Raw genomic sequence first — 17,159 nt, 5'->3', positions numbered from 1 at the left:
AGATAGAAAAATTCCTTGGTACCTAGCACTCCTTGCTTTCTTCCAGGCACTCCTCTATTTTTATCAGCCACCCACGTCAGAGTTTGTTCCATCAAGGTCAAGTGATAAGAAAAATGTAAGGGCTCAGCTGAGTATCCCCCAAATAGATACTCAGAAACATTGGAGATAGACCAGAATATCCTGGCTGCTGTTCCAGAAAGGGCACATCTCCCACAGGGGCTCTGAAGCATCTGCTTGCCCATGTGGACATCTCAGAGGCTTTAGGGCATCTCTGGTGGCACCAGCCATCTCTACCAGAGCATCTGAATCAAGCCCTGAAATGTCTACTGGGTACAGCAACACCAATCTTAAAAGAAGCCCTGAGTCCAGCAGACTGAGATGTGCCCTTGTCCCATCCTGCCTCACAGGACCTAAAATAGGTCAGTGAATCACCCCCTAAAACTGCATATTTCTCCCCACAAGTCACACAGGGAGCTTGAAGTGAACAACTCAGCAGCTGGCACCCAAAGCTGCTGCCCTCCATCATGAGCGGGAAGGTGAAGCCCACCTCAAACATCTCCGTTAGTGAGATTTCTGGTTTTTTTCCAGTAAAACAAATGCATCAGCTGAGAGTCATCTAATGGCAAAAGAGCACAACAGCAGACTCGGTGAGGAATTGGTCTTCTTGGTATAACCTCATGCTTTTACAATCCCTCCATGCACTGTGTATCATCAAAACCACTCCAGCTTCAGGTGAACTGCCTCACAGCTACTTTTTCCTCTATGTCTCCTTCATCCCATAGGATCATATTTTCACTTACATTTTTTCTTACCAGCCACATCTGCCTTCCATCCCTCTGGGTCTTTAAATGAAGTTTCCATGCAGATTTTTATGCCTGCCACTTTTTATGGGTTTGTTTGGGTTTTTTTCAAGAGATGATAACAAGCAGAGTCAGTCCAGACATTCTCTTCAGCTATCAAAGAATCACTTCAAATCTCAATTTGGACATGTCGAATTTGGTTGACCCCCACATGAAGGATGCAACGCCAGGTCTTTCCTCCCAGTAGCACCTGGCTTCAGAGAGGGCTGAGCCCTGGTTCTGGGCATCTTCAGCCACGTGCACCTTCAACGCTATTCCACTCCTGCTGGGGAAAGAGGCTGCAAAATATCTGCTCATAGAAAAAAGCTTAGTGTGTGAATGTGCGTAAACTGCGCTTTAAGTTTTTGAAACACCCTGTTTAGAGCAAGGCAGGCAGCCCAGAGAAACCAGTGGCTCTGTTGTCACTGACAGCTGCGGTTTCTGTGACTTTGTAGCACAAAGTAAGGTGGAAGGTGGAAGGCAGTGTTTCTAACTACCGCCCAGAAAATGTGCCTTTCAAATGCACAGTGTCCCTCTTTGTACGTGAATAACTGGGTCAAAGTTAAAACTCCTTACTCAGTCAAAATAGCATTTGATTATAAATATAAAGGAATATTTCTCCTAAGGCAGGATAAATAATTATCTGGTTGTCAGACTTTTTCATCTTTTTAACTTTCCCTTTTTTTAATAAACTGCTTACAAAGTCTTCCCACCAGATCACTGCATATCTTACTGAAACCCTTATTTTCCCTGTACAGAGGTGTCACAGAAAACATGGGACTCCTGCACTTCTCCTCTGTTTTTCCACCCATCACTCATGTGCCTGTGTGTTCTTACCATGTCCTGCCCGTGGGACATTGCTTAACCTGCACCACTGTCATTTCCATGCACAGCTACTCCTAGCTGTCTGCAGGAGATGGCACACTGCATTAAACCTTTCTAAAGATTTGGGCTCTCACACTGCTGCTCAGAGTGCATCCGTGACAAAGAAATCCACTCCACAGATGAACTCGAGTATCCAGGAAAAGTGCCCTAGATAGAGCAGTTTTTACACAAAACTGGTTATGAAGACTCATACTTGGATAGATGAAAAAGATTTACGGGGCAACTAAAAAGATACTGGTACAGCAACTGTATAGTAAATATAACTGACTTAATTTCTCAACACATATATGAGTTTTTCTCAGAATTATGTCTGTTTACAAGGAGCTTCACAGAGCAGTTTTTAAAAGCCTGTATCTTTCCTGTAGCTTTATTGCAGAGTTTAACGAGACCTTGCTCTCCTGCCTGTTTCCAGCAGTGAAATGATAACACACTTGCTTTGAGTATCAGCACGCTGTTCCTTCCATCAGTCAGTGGTAAATCTTCTTTTACTCAGTTTATTTTGATGATTATTGTGGGTTTAGTTCAGTCAACTTTAAACAGACAAATTCTTAGCCCTATCTTCTGCGTTAGCCTTGAGCCTGGAACCTGGAGAAATACAGATTATTTTCATACCATTGCATATCAAACAAAATACAACATTCCTCCTCCTTTAAGCCAAACTAGTATTACCCCTCACATCAGTGCTCCATTGCTCTCATCAGCACTAATTCCTACCTTCTTAATCTCTGCTCCCCAGAAAAATAAGATTGGATATCTTCTGAGGAAGGGGGAAAACTGAATAATTGCCAGTAGTCCTCCGAAGACAGAGGCTCTCCATCCAGTTCTCAAGACTTTGGGTTTATGGCTCTGTTTCATACTGCATCTTTCCTTGCAAAGCACAGCAAACTAATACTTAGCAGTTTCTTTACAAGGCGGCACTATTTTCTCTGATTTTTTTTTCTTTTTTTTTTTTCTGATTGTGGACTTGATCAAAGAATATTAACATCACGCCATTAATCCTCTCTATGCTCTAAATTAAGTGACAGAAAATGGCTTTAAATATACCAGGCTTAGTATCTTTGAGCGTGTTTTTTATGTTAACTTTAGCTACTGGAATCTGGGCTTCTTGGAAGAGCAAGAAGGACCAACAGAACAGAAACGCAACTGAAATGGCCATAGTTGGAGGCAGGAATATAAATGTTTTCATTGGATTGTTTACTGCAACAGGTAAGTTTTCTTAAAAGGCTTTTTAAAATTCTCCTTAAAACACATGCATTACATAGATCTGGGGGACTTTGCTTTCAAAGCAAGTGAACTCCTTTAATGTGAGGGCAGATTTTACCTAAGTGTGGCTTTAAAGGAGTATGGTTTCATGAATCATTTTGGGATGGATTCTTACAAACCTCTTCACACTGAGCAGAACCTAATGTTTATGTAGATTCTTTTAAATTAAAGAGATTAATTTAAGAGTTTAGTTAAGAGTTAAAGAGTTTAATTTAAGAGTGACTGAAGAATACGACATTTCATTAAGAAGCACTGTGGTCTTAATCTTGAAACAGCTTCTGTTATCCAGCATAACAGAAGAATTTTACTCCTGGAACAATCCAGTTCTGTGTGGACCAAGTTGCTACTCATGGTGAGCACTGGGCTCTCTCCTACAAAGAAAATGTTTCCCCACTGGCTTCTACCCTCTGCCTCCCTTTCCTCTCCCTGCTGCCTGGCATCATCTGAAATTTACTTCCCCGACCCATTTTTTGTGAAAGCTTCCCCAGGTGGTATTTGCCTGGCTAAGACACTTAAGCCCATGTTGTAGATTTGTATTCTGACAGCAGTGTCTGCTTGCCTTTTTTTTTTCTGAATGCCTATTTTCTTTGACTGTGAAAGTGATGCTTATGGAAGATGATCTATCAGTCACGGCAGAATAACAAAGGCAATGCTGTTTGCTCTAGCAAAATTCTTCCACTGAGAAAAATGGAATTAAATATTAGTATATTTCAAATTGCATCTAAATGTTTAAACGTTAAGCTTTTCCATGCATACATAGATATTCTTTCTTGAACCTGGGAAATTATGTAGCGTGAGATCCTAATACTCTTACCTACCCTCAGCAGCACATCTCACTATGGGAGAAAACTGTAAAGAAACTAGAAGTGTGATTAAATAATTGTATGAGAAAAAGGTTTACTAATACTGCTTGAGAATATGTATTGCAATTCTTACTTTTTCATCTTCCACATTTACAGCTACCTGGGTCGGAGGAGCATATATCAATGGCACAGCTGAAATTGTCTACCTGCCTTCAAAAGGATTATTGTGGGTCCAGGCACCTGTGGGATTTGCCTTGTCCCTTGTTATTGGTAAATAATTCATGTAATCAGGACACATAAGATTAAAAAATAATTATATGAGTATATTAAGATGCATAACAGAGTACAGAGTACATTTTAAAGGTGATTTTGTTCCTTCAGTCTCCCATGGATCTAGAATAAGCATTTATAATGCTATCCTCTAAACTGAAACATAAGAAATTGGGGTAGCTTGGAGCTAGTATAGAGTTTTGCCTGCTTGGAGAAATTTATAGGACAAAAATCTTATCTGAGAATTTTAGAAGCATGTGGCTATGTGAATACTGGCTTTTTATCATGCGTCTTATTCCCAGACTATTGAGAGTATCAGTATCATTTTAACTTTTTCTTCAAAATTTTTGTGTGATGAAATAATACTACCTTGAGATTTCCACTAAAATCCTTTCTTCTGAGTAGTCTCAGGATGAATTTGTAGTGCATCCAGTTTGTCCCACTTTACAGCTGGTCACTATTTTGTGGAAAGTGAGCTAAGTTTGCAGTGTCCCATACCTAAATTGCCATTTCTAACTCCAGGAATTACTGGACTTACGTTGAGGTTCAGCTTTCTTGCCAAGACCAAAGTTTCTTCCAGTCCACACCAAGTTATACCATAACTGTTGAGGGACGCAGAACGATTAAAGCAAGGAGACCTGTGCAGACCTTGCACAGGAATTTCTAAAAGAACAATAACCTTTATTCTCAAGTCAGAGGAAAGAGTCCAACTGACGTGAATATGAATCAGGCTTGGAAATATACTGCCAGCATTTCTTACGTGAGTAATTCTTACTAATGAAATTGAGAAATTGCAGGTCTGATCCTGCAATCTTTACTCAGGTCAGTAGTGCCCAGGCAAGCAGTCCTGTTGGCTTCAGGGTTAGGCACAATACATGTTCTTTGGTTTTAATGAGACAGCTGTACGTCTGAAGTCTAATATTTAGATGAAGGCGGGTGGGACTCAGCTCAACGCACAGATTAAAACAATATCGTTCTGGGAAGAGGCAATGAAGCCACTAAAATGAAAATGTAACCAGAAAAGGAAAGTATATCAACATGTTGCATCACACGGTCAAGGACAGAAGTTCATCTCTTTTTTTAGCCAAATATGAGTCTTCAATGCCTCACTCTGCCTACTGACATTTTCCACAGGAATCATTTCAGAAAACTTTGTGTGGCAGGTTGGTAGGTTACTGGAGATGGAGAGAAGACTATATGTGGGTGTCCTCTAAGCTCAGTTCCTTTTACAGTTGCACAGGTATCTTATGCCATTTGGGGTGCCCTAGGGGGGTCCTACCTGGCCTCTAGTAGCAGTTCTGGAAAGATATAGGTCTGCCAAAAGTGGAGGGTCATATCTGTCAGTGGTAAGGAGTTGTCTTTTATAATCTGACACCTCTCAGACTGATGAAACCCCACATTTAGGCAAGTGAATTGAGGCTCCGGTGTCTGTCTGTCTGCACCATTCTCTAGGGTCCATTATGTACAAATTCCACACTCCCTGTACAGGCCTGATACGCAAATACCATAGTATTCTTACATTTCTTTCCTGGAATATAATAAATGAAAAATTCTACCAAAATGTCATCACTTCTGATAGGTGGTTTCTTCTTTGTAAATCCAATGAGATCCAAGAATTACGTGACAGTGATGGATCCCCTTCAAGAAACTTATGGAAACATGATGGGAAGCTTACTCTTCATTCCACCCCTGCTAGGAGAGGTGTTCTGGTTTGCAGCTATCCTGGCATCCCTGGGTAAATACTTCTTTTGCTGTTATATTTGTTAAAGGTCATGTGGCACAGCTATCAGACTAAAATACATATTTGGGAATTGTGTTGGACTAAGCTGTGGGAAATTGTGCTTCATGTCTCCTTTTGTGAGAGGAACACAAGTGTTTCTTATTTTTGGAAAATATGGTTTTAGGTTTAAAACAAATGACGGTAGTATATATTCATGGTATTGTAATAGGGAGGTCTGGCAATAGGAGTTAGCACCTTCCGCTTGCCTGTGGGACAGCAGGTGTAAAAAGGCAAAGTGCCTTGGGAAAGGCCACGCAGCAAGGTAGCAGCAAGAGCAGAAAGTGAACATGGGCTCTCCTGAGTCCTTGCTCTGCCTGCTCTCTGTGGAACGTGTGCTTCTCATACAGTGTGGTGTGCTGGCATTGAGGGAGTCACATATCCTTATTTATTCTGTATTCTGCACGTGTGGAATCTGTCTTAAAATACCTGACTGCTGTCTTTACCTGCAGGAGCAACAATGAGGGTCATCTTGGATATTGGGGGCTCTTTGGCTATCATCATCTCAGCATGCATTGTCATACTCTACACTCTGCTGGGAGGCCTCTACTCTGTTGCATACACAGATGTCATCCAGCTGGTTTTCATTACCCTCAGCCTGGCAAGTCCTGTGCATTTCTTTGTTACCGGTTTCCTAACTAAGGGAAAAAATCCTGCTCTTCTTTTCAGTATGTCTCAGACCAAAAGTAACTCCACCAATACTGGCCCTTGCCCTAGAGTTCCTCTTCAGAAGAGGTCTCCTGAACTCTCGTACAGTCCTTAGGCATTTCAGACAGTGCTCACACCAGCTATTGGCCTTTCTGGGTGAATGCAGCTGCTCACAGATAAGGTCTGCAGAACCTGTCCAGAACAATCTTGGCTGGAAAGGCGAGAGATCTGTCTACTGAGGGCACCAATTGACCTGAATCACAGGCTCATGTTCTTCATGATGCCATGAACCAGAAACATAGATTTAGAGTAAGAAAGGGGGAGAAAGGAAGATTCAGTCTGCGTTTAATCTTATTTAACTCTGTGTTCTACATCTACCTTAATTTCAGTATCTGAATAGATTGTCCAAGAACAAGGACTCTGGGGAAATGGTGAACTATTTCTATTTCTATTTCTATCCTAGTGGGTCTGTATCCCCTTTGCCCTGGTCAACTCTGCAACGGAAAGTATTTATTACACTGCCACTCATCAAACTTACCAAGACCCTTGGATTGGGAAGATAGAAAAGCAGTATCTTGGAAGGTGGCTGGATGACTTCTTCTATCTGGTATGGAGTATTTCGTGGACAGATGGTTTGGAGAAGGGATTGTGCGGGGACTTTCTGTCTGGAAAACTTGTGGGTTCTTCCAGCCAGGAGCCCCATGTTGCCCAGTTGGCAGGGGCAGGATGATGTTTAAAACCTTCTCTCAGCCACCCCACAGCACTCTGAGTGGACTGAGGAGATCCAGAGCTCAGCTGTAGGAAGGAAAGAAGCACGAGGGACACTCCACCCTTTGCCCATGTGAATAAATGTACCTCTTCAGTGAGACCATCCAGGCACTTAGTTCCTGGCACCTAACTGAGGCATTTCCTACCTTTTGAGAGGTTGATCTTACAGCCTCAATAGTGTGCTTTTAACATAATTTTGTAAAATTCCCTCTATTAAAAAAAATAATATTAGAAGCCTGAGCTTGTTTGGTAAGGACAGAATCTTCTGATTTTATCTGATTAAATTTGTCTGCTAAGAAAGTGAAAAAGGTGGTTTTATTTTTAATTTTAGATTATGCTCTAACTAAGTTTGGGTAAATTTTTTTACAAAAGTTGCATTCCTGAAAAACTTCTCTTTTCCTTCCTCTGTGCCTGTTTTACTATGCCTGCAACCTATTTTTTAGCTTTCTCAGCCTGCCAAACCATTAACTTCTTTTGATAAAAATTTCACAGCCATCACAATAAAAACAAAGGAAAAGGACACCCTCAACCATAAGAAATATCATCCTCAATAGTTAAAGCTGGGTAACATTTATGCATTTGAAGTAAGAGTTTTATAACAGTAAAGATTATCATCCATCTGAATGGACGGAAGATGCCCTACAGCAGCCTGGTGGGTACCACTGGTAACATCTGAATGTTTCAGGTACTTGGGAGCATCCCATGGCAAACTTACTTCCAAAGAGTGCTCTCCACTGCCTCACCAGGACAGGCAAGGCTCATCTCCTACCTCTCTGGACTTGGGTGTTTTTCAATGGCCATCCCCTCTGTGCTCGTTGGTGCAGTTGCAGCATCAACAGGTAAAACTAATTGCTTTAAAATTATAAAATTAAAAAAAAATGGTCTCAGAATAATGAACATCTTTTTGTCAAAGGTGAATAAAATGGGAACCAACAAAGTCCTGATTTAGACTCCAAATTACCTAGTTCTGTGTACCTAAAATGTAGCCCTGGCCACCAAGCTAGGTAGTCTGTACAAGAAATGTGGAGCCCTCTGAGATTCAGTGCACAGCTACTTAGAGACCTTTAAACAGTCCCAAGACCTGTTTAAACCTATTTCATTACCACGAATTGGCTTTTCATTGACCTTGTATTGAGGAAAGATGAAGGCAGACACTGTAAAACCCTGTATAATCCTATTTTCCAAGAAGTGCTTCTGTTAATGCCTTCTGCATGTAAGATCCAGCAATATTACTACAGATTGCTAAGGTTCTGAAGAAAATCTGCCTGAAGGAATGAAGAGGGTCAGTCCTGTAAACTCACAGCCCCCACCCAGGGGATCAGTCCTGTCTTCGCTGTGAGCAAGGATTAAAGAGCAGCCAGAGCACCAACCATTTAAAGAAATGAGTTGAACTCATTAATTCATCTGTCATGAGGGGCACCAGAGCAAAACTACCTTCTCCTCACAAGCAGGGTCTAGAAGGTTGACCTTTATCTGGAAACACATGAAGCACAGCTATTTCTGTAGATGCTACGGGGGAAAAGGAGATCTTTGACCTAGTGAAAGCTGCAGCATGCTAAGGGGAATCACCAGAGATCATAAGAGAATCCAAAAAGTTAATCCAAGTCCTAAAATACCATGTGAGTCTCAGACCTTAGCCCTGCTGTGACTGGTCCTTGAGGAAAGGCAGCTTCAAAGACAGCAGAAATGTCAATGAAGGATTTGTTGTGACTTTTTCTTGCTCTGTTTTAAAGACTGGAATCAGACAAGCTATGGTCTTCCGAGTCCACACGAGAGAGGCGAATCAGCGATGATACTGCCACTTGTTTTATACTACCTCTGCCCAGCATACATCTCCATCATTGGTTTGGGAGCCATCGCTGCTGCCTCAATGTCATCTGCAGATTCAGCTCTTCTCTCTGCTGGCTCCATGTTTGCTCACAATATCTACAGGAAAATCCTAAGGAAAAAGGTACTTGGTTACCGCATTCAGTAGTTTTGGTGTCAGGAAAGACTCTTTTGCTTTAGATCTAGTCTGCATGGTCTGCAATTAGAGCTGTTTCCCCTTTAGCTGCTGAACTGAGTTCTGGAGCCAGAGCTTCTAACATAGGTCAAGGGTGTTCATATCCTTGGTCGGGATGCAAATACCCACACTGGTGAGCTTTGCTCTCTATAAAATGACTGGTATAGCTTTTGAACTAGGATACTGGTGGAAACAGTATTAAACCGTGACCCTTAAAATTACAGAGGGAAGCTCCATCTCCAGGGGTGCCTGCCTTGGGCAGCTGCTGGTGGCAAGCACTGCCTAAAAGCAGCAAGGGCTCGGTGAGAATCAGCCCAGGGCAGGGCAGTACTGGTCACCCCGCCGGTAAATGACATGTCTGTAATGTTAGAATCTCTGTTTTACAGGCTACGGAGACAGAGGTCTTATGGGCCATGAGGACCTCCATGCTGCTGTTTGGGGCAGGGGCTGCCGGTCTGGCTTTTTACTCCAGCTCTGTCTATGACCTCTGGTTCCTCAGCGGGGAGCTGGTGTATGCCCTGCTCTTCCCCCAGCTCTGCTGTGCCCTCTTTGCTCCCAGCACCAACACCTATGGCTCAGCTGCCGGCTTCTTTGTTGGGCTCCTTCTGAGGCTGCTGGCAGGGGAGCCTGCCCTGAGCATCCCTCCTGTCATCTGCTACCCAGCCTGCTCCCTGGTGAATGGGACCTACAGTCAGATCTTCCCCTTTAAAACATTCATCATGCTTCTTACCTTGGGGATAATCATTGCTGTTTCGTACCTGGCTGCAGTTTTGTTTCAGAGAAACCTCCTTCCCAGCAGGTGGGATGTTTTTAATATCATGGGGGGAACCAGTACCCTCATCCCCCTGCAGCAGATGGAGAAACAGATGGGTTTGCCAACAGTTGCACTAGAAGAGAATCGTGATTAAATGTGGGCCCTCATTTGAAAGGTCACGGTGCATTTAGCAGTTAGAGTATGGCACAAAAGGCATCGCTCTTCCCTTTGCTTTCTCCAGTAATGAATTATTTCAAGTCCTTGCAGAGTAATAAAGATGCACTCTGTTCATCCAAGGAGAATACGTGAGCTCAGAGTCTGCAGTGATTAAAGGTGTGTGGTGATGGAGCACGATCTTGTGGTAGTGACCATGGGGCATCTCAGGCCCCAACAGTGTTTGCTTCGGGCTGCCCCTGGTACCCCACTGGAAAGCAAAACTACAAATCATGCTCCAACATTTATGGCATTCTCAAGTCACATACTTTTCTCACCACAAAGGAGACAAATTCATGTTTAATTGATCAGGTATTCTTGATTTTAAAAAAAATAGGTGAGCAAACCTGTTCCCATTACAACAGCTAGAGGTTTAGCATAACCACCCCTGGGGAGCGCATCAGACTCACAAAACCACAGATCACTGAATGCAGTGCAACCACCACAGCAATCCAGCAGGAATATCAGTTCTGCACCATTCCTTGTATGCTTTACAAAGCTTTCCTTGATACCACAAAAACTTTTGCATATGCCTCTCCCCAGCCGCAGTCTCAGGTCACACAGCTGGCCTGGTGCCACGTGGCTGAGGAGAGGACATCCCTTCTCATATGACCTGGTAGGGCAGAAGCAGATGAGCAAGATGAAGCAACAGCCCTTCATTACTGGGTAAGAAAGTTTTACATAGCTATTATTTACAAAAACTCAATCAGCTGGTAAAATGGACATGACAGAGAGACTCTTGAATGAGTCTTCTCTAAAACACTTTGTTAAATCACTCGTGTGAAGGTGTTACCCAAGAACAGCAGTGGGATGGTGTGGGGCACATACCCAAACTGGTGCATGAGAACTCAGAGAACTGTGATGGCAGAAGGATGCTGGAAACTGATCCTGAACCTGCCTGCAGGGGCATGAAATCCTGAGGGTAAGATCCCAAAAGATTCAAGCCCACAGGCCTGTACAGAAAAGCCCCCGATGCCTTGATTGCATAAATTCTCAATGGGTCAGAAGAAAAACAACCCTGCTAACTAATGAGTTTGGTCTCTAGCCTGAAGTCTGATGGACCAAGACCATTCCACAGTGGAACAGGTAGTTAAGATGGGAGCTGGAATAGACTCAGAGGGATGCTGCAGTGATGGCTCATGGATGGCTGTCATTTTATAGTTCCCTTGGTAGCTGTGCAGTGGTTCCCCAGGGGTCAGTCACAATCCACCCACAACAGCCAGCAGGATCTGTGTTCTCCGCAGCCCCTCCCCACAAAACCTTTACAAAGTGGGTTGTAGGAGCTGCTGTGCCTGGAAACACCTGGCACTGTGGAGAGGAGATATTTACTGACATAACAAAAATACCCTACAGCAGAGCAACCCTGACAGCCAACTGACCTGCTGAGGGTGAAAACAATATGCTGCTCAGTGAATTGCTTCCAGCACATGCTGAACACCCCGCTGTGCACGCACAAGGTGAAAAACTCTGCTGGTGCCACCATGCGTGGCCACAGCAAGCTCAGTGAGGAGCCACATGTCACTGAACTGTACCAAGGCAAGTGCAGTGGCTCAGGAAGAGGAATGGCAGCCCTAAGCTCTACATATGGCTTTGATGACTCTGCTGCCCGTGGGGAACATCCATCTCTTTTAAAATACCCATCCTCAGCAAGGTGGAGATTCTGCTCCTCATCAGAAAAAAATACAACTTAATGCTTTGCCTTAGCAGTAGTAAACACCTGGGCACACTTAACTGCCCATGCACAGCATTCCTGTTGATACGTTTTGTTAAACCAAGACCAGAAATTCTTTTCTGCATCTCTAGAGACTGCCACGAAATATTAATTATAACATGTGTCTAGAAAAAGGAAAAACACCTGTTTTGAAAATCAAAAGCATTACCATTAACTATGCCCCAAGGCGGTCACCCACTGAGGCCATTCACACCCCAGTGATTTGAGTGGGAGCATGTGAGGTCATGCTTAGCTAAGGGAGACACCAAAGCAAGCTATCATTACCATAGCGCCAGAGGAACTGGGCTCCTGTTAAATCACAGTTGCTGTATGCTGATTCCAGATTTAGGGGTGACCCAGTCTGGGAACCTGTACAGCCCTCTGTGTGGAGCAGACCGAAGCTGACACTTGCACAAGGGCCCAGACCTGCTGCATGGCCCGGACGAGAGTGAAATTCCAATGTCTTCATGTCAAGGTCAGCATCCCACTCACCAACCATCCCACCCAGCGGCTCTGAAAGGCAAATAACTACATCTGGAGATCTTTTCTCTGTGCTGCTGTGCCCAACCTCCTGCTGTTCCCCTGCAGAGTCCCAGATTTTGTCACTAAAGCCTTTCCATGCTCATGCTCTTGGCTTGGCGGGCAATAGATCCACAGCTTCCTGAGACAGTGTCGAAGGGCAGCGCTCTGGGGTAGGACCTTGCTGAAGAGCATGACTGCCACCATCATGTCACCACCCAGCATCACCACAGAAAACTCTCAACAACTTCAGACAGGAAAGTCTTAGCACTGTAAGGGGTATCTGGCATATTCAGCAGAAACACTTTGCCCTTACAAAGCTTCTCTGAATTTCATACCACTAAAACATGCTCTGCTTCACGCAGAGAGATGAAAATGGCTAAGACACAATTACTGTAACTCTCCCGAATGTTTACCATTTTCCATTCTTTTATGACTCCCTCCTCAGAACATCCCCCAGCAAGCTTAAAACGAAAACATTCATCAAGGTCAGACAAAGTTTTGAAAGCAATTACGTGCAAGTAAAATAAATATAAAAGCAATTCTAGCCTATACTTAATGACAAAATGCCTAGCTGTTCCAGTCCAGCACACCCAAAGTCCTTGAGGTGTTGCCAGCATGGAGGATAATGGCCCAGCTCCCATGGAATCATTCTTCTCACAGGCTACTGCCTCCAGTTCAGTATTCCTTTCTTTTCCTTGCCCCCTCTTTATAAAAAATTTACTCAGGCACTGGAGGGCCCCAGTTTAGCTCTGCACCTGTGGATTTACCTCCTTTGCCCCTTAGATGTATCCATGAGGATGCCTCTGTACAGTTCCACTTTTCACTAACTTTCTGGCATTTTTTAGGTTAATAATACCATGCCTAATTAAAAAAAAAAAAAAAAAAAAAAAAAAAGAAAGAAAGAAAAAGAAACAAAAGACCTTCAATTTGGGAAACATTTGGTTTGTAGTGAGCTCTCAGCATCTCATCAGATCCCCACCAGGCATCTTTGGATGTCTGGTTTATATAGATGAGGAAAAATAGGACATAATAGTTCTGAAGGGAAATCTGCATCTCTTCCCCTTTTCACTTATGCTCATTTTTAGGTTTTCCTAAATGTGTCCTCGCTAGAATAACAGCTGGCATCCAGCAAGAAAGCAAAGAAACACTTGCAGGCTTGCCAGACATTTTTAGCACTGTCAGGGAGATATTTCCACATGAGCTATGAGCTGCATGGGGCCAGGATGATCCTGTCATGGCCTCCACGCAAATGCTGTGCTCTCTGGCTTTACCCCCCATGCCACACACAAATCTTCCCTTATGTTTCCCAGACTTTACTACAACGCCTGCTGGAGAATACCTCAGCTCGCAGAGCTTTTTGGTCTTCTAATAACTTTTCCTGCTCTAGATCACCACTGACTTTTGTGTTCCTATAACACAGGAAGAACTGAAAGACATTAATCCCTCACAGCAGGACATCTGTAAATTTGGGAAAAAAAGACAGCTTGCTTTGCTGATCCTTAAAACTTCAGGGTAACCCATCATCCCCAGGGATGGGAATGCTCCTGCATGGCTTTCTCTGCCCCCCAGGTAAGGGCCAGGATCATCTTTGTGACTGGACTTTGGGCCATCTGGAATAATCAAAAGGAGAACAATGTGAACTGGAGTAAGGTTTCCATTATCAGACACAAAAGCATGAACATCCCAAATGACATATAGCTGAAGTTTTCCTCAAGTTTACTAGAAGATGTCTTCCTTCAACATTAAACCACCCCAAGAACACGGTATTTTGTTCCAATTCTTTGGCAAAGTGGCCAAATGGTTGTGTTGTGGGTTTTTTAAAAATCTTTTGGCAGGTCTCTTGAAGTAATATAGGATGTGCCATGGCAGAGGTGTTAATTTCCCTCCTTCCTTCCTCATTTCCCTTCCACCAGCTCTCTTATCTGACCCCGGGGGTACTGTGGCACAAGTTAGACTTTGCAAATCTACCTTAGGCAACTCACCTGACTCACTCGTGTTTTACTTTCCCAGTCCCTTGGAGAGAGACAGCATTCTAATTGACACCAAGAAGGATTTTGAGATCTTTGGAAGAACGTTGTTATACATGATGAACACTCTTTTTGCACGAGTTGAGAACTTCTGTTCATCGTTGGAGGGCAATTGTGCCAGCCAGTTTAATTCACAGCACTGGACCAGTGGAGGTTATTTAATCCTTACTTTTGACACTGCCCCTAACAAAATCCTCACAGGCAAACTGGTGAAGTGCAGGTTAGATAAACGGACAGTGAGGTGGACTGAGAAGTGACTGAACTGCCAGGATCAGGGGGCTGTGAACCACAGCACAAGGTCCAGCTGGATGCCAGTCACTAGTGGTGTACTCCAGGGTTTGATGCTGGGTCCACTCCTGTTTAGTGTCTTCATTAACGGCCTCAGCGCTGGGGCACAGCGCATGCTCCGTGAGTTTGCAGGTAATACAAAGCAAGAAGTGGCTGATACAGTAGGTGGATGTGCTGCCATCCACAGGAACCTGGACAGTCTGGAGAAAGGGGTTGGCAGGAACCTCACGAAGTTCTGCAAAGTGCAAAGTCCTGCACCTGGGGATGAACAACCCCAGGCACCACGACAGGCTGGTGGCCGAGCCAGAGATGTGTCCTTGTGAGAAAAAAAAAAATCCAACAGCCTTCTGGGCTGCATCAGGCAGAGCACTGCCAGCAGGTGGAGAGAGGTGACCCTTCCCCTCTGCTTAGCCCTGGTGAGAGAGCCCAGGAGGGCTACAAAGGTGATTAAGGGTTTGGAGCATTTGTCATACAATGACAGGCTGAAGGAGCTGGGACTGTTCAGCCTGGGGAAGAGAAGGCTCAGGCAGATCTTATCAATGTATATATAAATACCTGAAGGGGGTGGGGGGTGGGGAGACAGAGCCAGACTCTTCTCAGTGGTACTCAGTGAGAGGATGAGAGGCAACGGGCACAAACTGAAACACAGGATTATCCATAGAAAAGTGTTTTTCACTCTGAGTGTGGTCAGGCACTGGAACAGGTCACACAGAGAGGTTGTGCGGTCTCTATCCTTGGAGATATTCAAAGCCAACTGGACACAGGACAGAGCAACCTGCTTTCACCGACCCTGCTCTGAGCAGGAGGTTGGACTAAACATTTCCAGAGGCATCTTTCCACCTCAGCTGTTGTGTGATTTTGTGACCCTGGAAGAAAGCAATTACAGTCTCATGGCACGATCTAGAGGCTAAATGCCTTCAGCAGCAGCACCTCTTTGGTGGGCTGGACTGGGGCTCCTTTCAGATATGTTCTTACCTTAGTTATTGGTAGTAACAAGCAGTGGGATCATAGATTTAATTTTAAAGTTATCATAAAACTATGCCTTTTTTCATTGCCCAAATTGTCCACAATAACAGATGTCTGGCTGAGCTGGCTGCATGCAATTGTTAACAAAACCTAACAAAAGCTGGGACAAAAAACCAGAAAGGTCTGGATCTTTTACATGAATATGGATATGATAAAAACTCTTCAAGGCTCCTGGTGCCAGTGGTTTACACATGACAACGAGCAGAAAGATTTGAAAAACAGGAAAAAGAGTTTCCAGATTAAAAGAGTGGCTGGACTGCATTTTGGTCAGCTGCCTCAAAGGAGATGAAAAGCCTCTTGGGCACTGCTTGTGCTGTGTTGCTCCGTGGGGCAGGGAGAGGACACAGTGGACTCAGGTTATGTCTACATAACTAAATGCTTCTGCATGTTCTGGGCCCCTAGGCCAAGTTGTAGGGTGAATGCAACCGAACTGTGGGGTGCAAAACCTGCTGGAATAGAAGTGGAAGACTGCAAAAGTTGGAGGGGCCAAATCTAGTCCAGTCTCAGTCCTCTGGAGTGGAGTGAACTGTCTCCAGAATAGCACCTGTGTTTTGGTTTCAAAGAAACCAATTGGTTCACTCCAAAAAAGATCCAGGAAATGCACTAACATTCATATTAAGTAGACAGTCAGTGGCCTGGGACCTGGGAGGATAAAATATTGGCAGCAGACAGACTTAAAGCAGCAAATGCCAGCATCTAGACAGCACCCTGCTGTCACCTGGGCTTGCAGGATCCACTGAAATACCCTGAGGTTTCCGTTGACATTTTCCTTGACATTTTTAGACTTCATCTCCTGTGGAGTGTCTGAGATGGTATCGGACAGAAATCTGATTAAGAAACAAGAACAATACAAAATCAATGCCATGTACATTAGGCGGATTAATAACTGGCTGGCTGACAGGTCTTGAAATGTAATTACAAGTAGGAAATTATCATCCAGTATCTGAACCTCTAGTGAGATTGATTCTTGGCATCATGCTATTGAACTGCACTTTTCAGTGACTGTGTAGGCAATGAGGAGCAGTCCACATTGTGTGCTCAGCTGCACTTCAGTATGAGCTAATGGACAATCTAACACAGATGTCTATAGACAGATCAGGTGAATCACAGTCTAAAACCAGCTGTTGGCTGTGTTGTCCTGAAAGGAAGCCCCAAGTGATGCTACGCACTGTCATGTTGAAATCTAGATGAGATGAATCATAACAAAAGCATGCTCCTTCTACTTTGATAATGTCTCTTTTCTCTCACAGGCAGGGCTTATGATAATATCCATCATCTGGAATTTAAAACTAGACAAAATCAGACTACAAACAAGGCTCAGCTTTTCAAATGTAAGGTCCATTAAAGGTTAGAACAATTTGCC

At 43.8% G+C, this 17,159-nt stretch overlaps 1 protein-coding gene across 1 annotated transcript; it reads left to right on the top strand.

Moving 5' to 3' along the window:
- The first annotated feature begins 2,752 nt into the window (after positions 1-2,752).
- On the top strand, positions 2,753-10,283 carry LOC102060010 (high affinity choline transporter 1-like). The gene is made up of 8 exons (XM_005434715.3): positions 2,753-2,930; positions 3,947-4,060; positions 5,640-5,795; positions 6,290-6,438; positions 6,949-7,092; positions 7,939-8,092; positions 8,987-9,204; positions 9,642-10,283. Exons 1-8 carry the CDS (start codon positions 2,753-2,755, stop codon positions 10,161-10,163), a joined length of 1,635 nt encoding a protein of 544 aa, XP_005434772.2. The 3' UTR covers positions 10,164-10,283.
- Positions 10,284-17,159: the final 6,876 nt, after the last annotated feature.

Source organism: Falco cherrug, chromosome 2 (genome assembly GCF_023634085.1).
Source record: "Falco cherrug isolate bFalChe1 chromosome 2, bFalChe1.pri, whole genome shotgun sequence".
In the NCBI taxonomy this organism is placed as follows: Eukaryota; Metazoa; Chordata; class Aves; order Falconiformes; family Falconidae; genus Falco; species Falco cherrug.
This window is presented reverse-complemented; position numbering and strand designations above follow the sequence as displayed.